We start from the raw sequence: 9,295 nt of genomic DNA, 5'->3' as shown, positions 1-9,295 counted from the left end.
TTTCGTCTCCCTTGAGGGTTGCAGGATCTGTTCTTGGGTTGGTGTTTGTGTGGATTTGCTTACTATTTGATCGAGGAGATCATACTAACTCTTGTGTTCAACAACAACCTTTTGCTACATTCTCATTTCCAGTATAATCTACTCCAACAGAAGCCACATTTTGGGGAAATTTCTCCATATGAAATCGAACAAAATGAGACCAAAATATATGATAGATGATGATGATGATGATGATGTCCTTAGATCTTCATGCTTTGTCTTTTGTCAGACATGCTTTTCCTGCTTCCTGCACTCTGTGACACACTTTTCAGTACAAGCAGTTGCTGCTTGCTAGAAATATGAATCACCACTCCTCTTCATGTGTATATTTACATATTAGTATGAAGAGCTTAACTGCTCTTCCAATCATTTAAGAAGCAACAGACTGAATCAGAGAAGGTTTCACATGATATCATGCAAAAGCATTTAATTTGTTGCCTCATTCCAGCCATAGGGATTCTTTTGCTGTATTTAATGTATAAACAGATACATTATTCTCTTTTTTTCTTCAGAAAGAATATATATATATATATATATATATATATATATATATATATATATATATATATATATATATATATATATATATATATATATATAGTCAAAGAGTCATCATACAGATCTATTATTCTTTTAAGAACTTGATTACTTGCCTAAAAATATACAGCCAACACTTGATATAGGTTGCTGATGTAGTCCCAAACTTTATTATGTGTATGCAGATGCTAACTTGAGAAAAGATGAGAACACAAATTGTCTGATCTCATCAAAATGGCTGTCCACTATGCTACTATATTTGTGTGAGGATAAAAGGATCATTGTTAACCTTATCCCCATCATTTCCTGTAATGTCAAATTTGTTAGAATCATAAAACCTCAGTTTTTGTGATTGTTTATGCGCTAATTCTTTAATTCTTTTCCTATGTTTTTATTCAAGATCAGAGAATTCAGTTTTAATAACCTGTTACTGTAAGAATTGGTTTGTTGAGGATCCACATCAGTTTTGCTCACAGGAACAGTTCCATGTCAATATTTGCAGCCTTTCACTCAGTTGTCTCTGACCATGGTCCTGGGGTGGTTAGAACTCATCTATCATGGCATTGACTGTGACCATTCACTATTTCAGCAAGGGAAGAAATATGTCTCTATCATAAAGAAACACAACAGGGACTTCAGAATTTAATGGATTAGGATGATCCACTCATTTCATATATTACTATGCTCTTCTTGCAAGAAGAAAGACATTTCTTACTTATAAGAGTCCTGAAACTTCTTGTGTTCTTCTACAAACCAAGAGGTCATTTCATGAATTGTCTGGTCATCTGTGCCTATCAAAGTCCCAGTCTTGATTCAAGGTGACAATGACAGGTTCGCTTTATATAAACTTCTCTTTGTCTTAAGAGAAACTTGTAATGATCCCCACAAGGAAGAGCACATCATTTAAGATTTTGACCTGTTGCAGGTCTGCAATGCATGGCTGATTTAAAATGTTTGTGTCATTGATTGAATCACAACCATAATACTTGTTGGTTATAAACATTCTTAATCTCTACACTTTTTGCTATTCTCTTCATCAAATAGTAACTGGCCCTGTTAACAGTGAGCTATATATTATAAATGGCCAGTGCAAATCCTAAACCAGTGTTTCAGGACATCAAACTATCAGCAGATTAGTGTGAAAGAAACCAAAATTTGTGGCATATGACACAAGCTAGCATTGGAAGAGATAATACCTTTGTGGTCTCTCAGCAAGGTTGATGGTGAGTCTAGGAAATCTTCAATTGGAAGAACTGAAAGGCCAATAGCTCTGAGCATGCAAAAGATAACAGCATTCAATCAATCGATTAATCTAATCAATAACTTGTCATCAGTCTTGGACAAGTTGGTTTCCAAGTCCAGCATAGAAAGATCCAGCTTTGTGTGTGTGTTGATGGTGGCCTGTCACACTCCTTGAGAGGATCCTTTGGACACTGTGCTGGTGTCCACTGCCATCTATACATGTAGTTTGGTAGAACATGATCTGTCAAACAAACTCAAGGAGGAATGGAGAAGAAGAAAGCTGAGGCTGTGGTCCATGGTACGGTTCAATTTGGAGCATCTTTCCTAGAAAATAATTATTATTATATGATGTCACAGGAAAGATCTGAAAGTTATTAAATACAATGAGAAGATTTAATTGCTCTCAATTGAAATGCTTGTAAATAACTATTGCAAACAGAAATAAATATTGGGAGATCACCTACAAAGTTAATTGCTCTCATTGAAGAAAAGCCTCCCAAATGGAATTCATCAAAGCTTGTCGTTCCAAACATGAGAGTTCAACTACAAATGAAATGAATTCTTGAAATATGATTGAACAGGTCAAGTGGAACAATCAACTGCAACAACAGAAGTTTCAGAATTGCAAATAGATCTAACCTAGAATGAAAAGAGCACAACCAAAAATAGTTTCCCAAGAACTGAAGGCATACTGGCACCATCTTTTTATATAGTATATTTGAGATCAACAAATAATTGTAGACTATGGCGTGCTTGAAACGAAGGTAGATTTAAAGAAATCATGGAATTCCTTTAATGATTAGAATGATCTATATAACAGATTCCTTGGACACATAGTATCCAGTATCACTAGTTTAACTGCTAAGCCAATGGGGCTTCACATGGTTGCAACAGGAAATGAAATGAGAGTAGGGCAATCTTAATTCATCTTGCCGGCAGTGTGATAAAGTTCTTTCCATTAGTTGCTAGCCAAAACCTCGTCTACTTCTGTTTGCCTATTAAATCAGAAACATCAAATTAGTTCTCCATTGTCCAAGATGCAGTTCAAGCAGAAATAGTCAACTCATAGAGTTACCAGGAAAAATTGGCAGTTGACAAACAGAGCAATGTTCAGCAACTTAATTAAACTTCGTATTATCATATAGATTCTGAAAGTCACTAACTGATGCACCAAGAGTTGTGAGTCAGACTGTCACACACCACATCATAAATATTTGTGGTTTGTGAATCTCATCCAACCTGAACCACCAAAAAAACATGAGAGACCCTTTAGTAGTTTCAACTAAATTGACTTTGTCCAACTATATTTGCAAAAACATCTAGCAACTATGCAAGTTTCTACAGTATGAATATCTCTGTAATTTTGCTTATTCTCAGTTATAATCAATATTACATTTTTTCCTACAAAAAGAAAGATATACACAACCGCTTACATTCAGCGAAGGTGAACAACAAAACCAAACAAACCCCCACCTCATGCTTGTCATTCCAGATGAATGACGACTGTATCATTGGTGTGCATCAAACAACGTTTACTGTAATGGTGATAGTTGGATGAGACCATTTAAATTCATATTATCATTTATGAAAACCGAAGGAAAATACTTCATTATTGTTATATAAATATGGCCAAAGGTGGAGATCCATCAAGTTAGAAATAAAGTGTGACTGCCGTGGAGAATGTTGCAAGTTGATATATCATCAGATATTTTGATCTGTTACATTTGAACACCTGGTAAAGAAGAACCACATAACACACAAAGCTACAGCAATCAGTAGGCAGAGTCTTCCAGGATTATGAGAATTTGGAAGTGAACTACAAGTTGACTTCTCTGACTCCTTGTTATTTTTAGTTTAAACTTTTTTACTGAAGTTGCTCCAGATAATGGAAAATATAATAAAAAGAATTAAGAGCTTGTACCAGGTCTGCAGTGCAACCTCTAGGTCAAATCTTCACCATGTGAGCTTCTGCCAATGAAGAGTCGAGATCTTCTCTTGACTGAGATTTCCGGCTCGAAAGTGTTGCCTGACCCCGGTGAGGTGGCCAGAAGGTTCCCGCACCATTGCCAAACTGCATTTGGCCTAAACTACCAGATGAAGAACTATGAGAAACAACCAAGGGATGCACAGAAGATTCACTAAGCTGTATGCTGCTGCCTCCCAAATCATGTCGCATGCTAAATGGGTGCTGCCCAGAACCACCAATTGTAGGACTGAGTGGTGTCTTTATCCTTCCATCACCTAATATATTAAAAGAAAAAAACAAATTGACAAGGATCATATGCTGTTTTTGGTTTTTTTTGGTCAATGAACAATAGCAACATGCCAATAAAATCTTCATTCGATTAATCTAGTTACGTAACAAAAAAAAGCTGATAATTTTGAAAGCAATTGGCTTCCAATACTTTAATAAATTTCCATCATTACAGCAGAATTAGTAAACATCAATTGATCAAGCTCATGAATCCACTGGCTTAAAAACAATTGAAATGGTACACCTGCAGAATTCATGGCATTTTCCTGGACTTCAGAAATTTCTACGAGTAGAAAGATGTTAGTGGAATCATCATACAGCTTGACAATCTATAATTATACTGCTTATCAATCATGCAGGAGCTGATAGAGGCAAATATCACAGAAATTCAAATAGCTTATTGGAATGACTTTAATGTCAACAGAAGTTCATTCAGAAAGCATGAAATTAGGTTCTTTACAGAAAAGGAAGAGGACGTCAAAATAGAACCATGAACTTTAACTAAAACACCAACCAATATCAACTGTCAGTCACAGAATATTTACAGCACTATTATCCTTTACTCTGAAATATTTCATCACCCAGCCACCATAATCAAAAGAAGAGCAGCAGTGTTTTTCTATTCTAAAATGTGGCAAATAAGGAAAACTATGTGACAAATGTAGCCAAGAAATGCTAACAAGCATCATTTCTGGATTATGTAACAGCTAAAGGGAACTATTCTGGAGACGGATGAAAAAAAGGCTTTTTCTTGGCTCATAAAGAGAAGATTAAAGCATATGAGAACCAAAACTATCATCGATGGAGAAGCTTACCTGAAATAATAGGACTCCACCGCTGGAATTTGAAAGGGGAAGGGATATTAAGAACAGAGTTTGTGACACTGTTATGCCTGAAAAGTGGGAGGTATGATCTTCGGGAAAATCTTGGAATCCAGTTGCTTGCACATGATAGTGCACAACAAAGTAATACAACTGACATCAAAAGCAATAATAGAGGAATAGCCGGATGTATGTCCGCATGTACTATATTATAACCCTGTGGTGGAACTCTGTTGGACAATGTTTGTCCAGCCTCCAATAAGGCTACCCCCAAGGTCCAAGTAATACTACCAGAACCAATTATAACCTCGCTATCCTTAATGTGCAACCCATCCCTCAAAAGGGATGCAACATAAGGGGCTCTAAAGCAATATTGTTCTATGAAAGGTTGTGGAGCAACACTATTCTTTGCAACTTCCCATGTTTTTCCACAAAAATCCTGACCCCTTTTTAGCACATCTTCAAGAGAAGCCTCAGAAGACAAATTAAAAAACCGAAAAACCACATAGAAACCTGACATGGCATAGAATTTCCCATGTGGATGAGGCAAACCATCACTGAGAGCACAAGGTTTAAGTTCACAGTCAACTCCAGAACTAAGGTTAGACCATGCAGACAGATTAACTGTTAATTTTGCAAGTGCACTGCATTGATCCCATTCAGGAGCACCAAGCAGTTCAACAGTTGTTCCAGTCAGACCTTTGGTCATGGTTTTCCCTCCAATCAAAGGACTTCCTTCTAAGCTAGCTGAAGTACAGCGAGAACATGCATACTCCTCCTTATAGCCAGTATTTAAGCAAGGATGTTTAAGCTGTAACTTGTCATTATTAATATTATCTGTCGTACCCACGATCTTTCTGAAAAGATGAGCCACAGATTTGTCAAATGCATCGTTCAATCCATATCCTGATAAAGAATAAGCACTAAGATGGTGACTAGCAGATGCAATTCTCAATTCTATGCCTGTGTCATCTTGTGTGGGCGTTTCTGTTTCAAAAGTAACTTGCAATGATGAACCACCCAGATCAAGTGAACCATATGTTTTTCCAACTGGTAAAGAACCCAGGAAACCCATACGATAGTTAAGAGCTATCCACCCATAATAGGCTTCCTCCATGCCAGATATAATATTAACCCAGTCTCTCCTGCATAAAAATGATGAATTCTTCAGAATGGTCCATGCCTTCTCCAGCAGCCACTCTGAATCAGAACTGGGTAACCTTCGAACTCCTGCTGTAGCATACAGAAACAGAGATGTACCTTTGTGAGCATGTTTTGGTATTTGCGTCTCAGCCCACTGAAGCAGTGGCTGCAAAGCAGCCCTTAAACCAGATTCGTTATGAACAAGTTTATGAAAACCAGGCTCCGTTTCCATACGATGATATGCACGACCACTTTGTGTTGCAGGAGTTCTCTGAGGACCTTCAGGTAAAGACCTTAATGCAATAGGAAAATTTCTAGTGCCTTCAGTTTGATCAACAGCCCACTTGTACACATAAACCCGTGTCCCAGTACTACCACAATCGAGTACAACGGTATACTCAGATGCCTCACGTGACCAATAAGTACGAAAGAATCTTGAGAATAGTAAGATCAATGAGAACAATAATAGAACTGTAATGACAAATATTGTTGCTCGTACCCATATCTTCCGTTTGGTTGGTGTTGACGGAGAGGATTTCTCCTTCGAAAAGCTTGATGCAGCACCTTCCCTTTGAAGAGAACGAAGAGGTTTTGCACGTCCATAACTCCTATCATTTACAAGGTCATCCACCCCTCCTGAATTTAATTTAGAGAATGATTTTAGATCTTGCAGAGACAAGGAAAGCCGCATGCTGTCTTCCCTTTCAGGGGTGATATAATAGAACTTGTTTTAGCAGACAGTGGATGAAGTACTGCAGTGTCACTAAATATCATTTGCCTCTGGTTTGTCGCCAACACCAAATAAATATGAGGAATCAATCCGCAACTTTGTGATATACAACTTTGTACCTGAAAATATATTTGTTATCAACTACAATGACTGGATTGATCAATAATACAAAGATAAACAGCAAGCATCAGATCATAGGCCATGCAGCTATAAGCATTATGCTGAATCTGCAAACTGTGAAACTTTCACAAGATTGTCACTACTTGTAATGCCAACCAACAAAAGTGTTGACCAAACTTCAAAATGATAATGCACAGTGGATATTAGTTCTTTCTTCTCAGATGTTGTGGACATTAGTCTTTGCACCCAGATGCCATCTTTAACTACTGACAATAGAATTTTGGATAAAATTTCTGAAAATAATAGGTAGTAATAGCAAGAAGCAATGACATATAAACTAATATCTTTTTTTAAAATATCAAAGCAGAGATATGAAAGTTTATTTTTAATGACAAATAGACATCATAAATTATTTCCAGGATGAAAAGAACAAGCTCATTTCACTAAGATCTGACAAAAATATCCTTACGACACCAGAAAAAGCTTCCCATCATTATTGCAAGCAAATGTTTATAGAACTTCGACAGAGTATAGATGTATTAGAAGGGATACGGAGCATGCAATTCATCATAGAAGGCATTTACCTACTTAAAAAGAACTGGGTGATAGCATAAAATTGCAGATTATGGTCAATCTAGCCAGCAAATTATCAGCTTTGTCTACAATTCTGGTTTTCCTTAACTAAGAAGCAGAAGATGATGAAGAGGGATGACAAAATGAAAAGAAGAATTAAAAAAAAAAACTATGTATCAGAGGAGATGCTGAAATTGATTGATGTGTTCAGTAATCCTTGTAATCATCAAATCTATCATCTTCCACCATTGTTGTAATGTTTATTCTCTACCACCAGTAAAACAAAGAAGAAAGCATGTTGATGTAGAAAACAGAGATAAAAACTAATCCTTGATCTCTTAGGAAGTTGGATGTCATAAAAATGAAGGAAGGGGTCATAGGATATGAGAATAATGTCAAGTTCTATGGGCATCCCCATCACAGAATTATTTTATTTAATTATTATTATAGTACCTCAACACCTCACACTTCACCCACAAAGTGATTAAAGAAACATTGAAGTTGAAATGGGTAAATAGCTATCTTAAAAAATAGAGGTGATTTTTTTTCAATTCATATAAAATTTATGTATTAATACTTCACTGCATTAATACTTAATAATATGATTATAGTAGTTATACAACAATCATTTTTAATGAATCATTTTGTTTTTTCGTTGTAACCTTCTATGCCTATTTGGTTTTTTCCATTTTTAATTTCATATGAATTTTCAGAAAGTTATATATTTTGTCAAAGATGAAGGAAAAATATTAAACTGCATTCTATAAGTTCTCGAATATTCTGATTTCACACATCTCAAATTACGAATACAAATCATCCCCGGCCCTCGCAAAGTGCGAGGAAACTAGAGTAAATACACAGACTATCGAGCAGATAAGGAGGAATTCAAGGTCTCCAGCTACAAATCTAGCATAAAAAGATACAGTACCTCGGCGATCTATCTTTGAATGGATCCCCAGGGAGCCCTGGAGATCGGTGGCGGTGGCGGAGGAACCCAGCAGAGACGTGGAGATCAAGGAATGAGGTGCGGTGGGAGGAGAGGGTGAAGATCGGGGAGAGAGGGCGGAGCTACGCCCGGGATCTGTACGATTGGAACGGGCAATCGTCAAAATCAGAGGAGACGGAGAATCCAGGTACGGTGGCGGTGATCCGCGGATCGGAGGAGACAGAGAGCAGGGTGGCGGCGTGGCGTGGCGGCGATCCCCCTCCGAATCGAGGAGTTTTGTGAAGAGGGGAGGAGGGCTTTGGAGAGAACGCTGTACCTAATTACGTATTCCTTTTTTGTTTCTTACAATGGATCGAGCCAACAGATTAGTAACTGTACTCGAACCGCGTGCAAAGCCGTGAAGACGATAACGGCTCTAGCTAGCGGATCCAAACTTGAAACAATGGATCCGACGGAGCAAAATGGATTAAGTGCCATGTGATTTTTCACTTAACTTATACTGTTTATTTGTAACTAAAATAATCATTTATATTTTTAAAATTATAGTATATAAATATTTTTATTAATATAATAATATAGATAATTTAAGTAAAAAAAAATATGAAGGTCTATTTTAATTCTTATGATTTTGACCCTGAGTTATTATAATTTATTTATATCTAAAATTTTTTTATATATTTTAAAAATATATTATATAAGTTTATCCTATCAACTCTGAGTTAATAGACTTGAGTCTAAGATATATTGATTCATAATAAATTATTAATATAATGATATATATAATTTTAAGTTTTTAAAAAAACTTAAAATCACCATCGAAAAGGCGTCATCGTAGAAACGATCATTAGCATCAACACTAAGCCACAGTTGTCTAGAAGCGCATCGTATGC

The 9,295-nt window shown here is 36.5% G+C and overlaps 1 protein-coding gene across 4 annotated transcripts; it reads right to left on the bottom strand.

Moving 5' to 3' along the window:
* Positions 1-1,517: 1,517 nt before the first annotated feature.
* On the bottom strand, positions 1,518-8,766 carry LOC135594837 (probable apyrase 7). Of its 4 annotated transcripts, none has more exons than XR_010480228.1 (5): positions 8,388-8,765; positions 4,888-6,885; positions 3,740-4,059; positions 2,283-2,361; positions 1,518-2,142 (listed from the first exon to the last, which is right to left on the bottom strand). XR_010480228.1 is itself a non-coding variant. In XM_065085438.1 (4 exons), exons 2-3 carry the CDS (start codon positions 6,725-6,727, stop codon positions 3,764-3,766), a joined length of 2,136 nt encoding a protein of 711 aa, XP_064941510.1. In that variant the 5' UTR covers positions 6,728-6,885; positions 8,388-8,765; the 3' UTR covers positions 2,461-2,813; positions 3,740-3,763. The 4 variants fall into 4 exon arrangements, 1 of the variants encoding a protein (XP_064941510.1); XR_010480225.1 differs by lacking the exons at positions 1,518-2,142; positions 2,283-2,361 and adding exons at positions 2,461-2,813; positions 2,894-3,057 and having other exon boundaries at positions 3,757-4,059; positions 8,388-8,766; XR_010480222.1 differs by lacking the exons at positions 1,518-2,142; positions 2,283-2,361 and adding exons at positions 2,488-2,813; positions 2,894-3,057.
* Between the last annotated feature and the right edge of the window lie 529 nt (positions 8,767-9,295).

This window comes from Musa acuminata, chromosome BXJ1-1 (genome assembly GCF_036884655.1).
Source record: "Musa acuminata AAA Group cultivar baxijiao chromosome BXJ1-1, Cavendish_Baxijiao_AAA, whole genome shotgun sequence".
Classification (NCBI taxonomy): Eukaryota; Viridiplantae; Streptophyta; class Magnoliopsida; order Zingiberales; family Musaceae; genus Musa; species Musa acuminata.
This window is presented reverse-complemented; position numbering and strand designations above follow the sequence as displayed.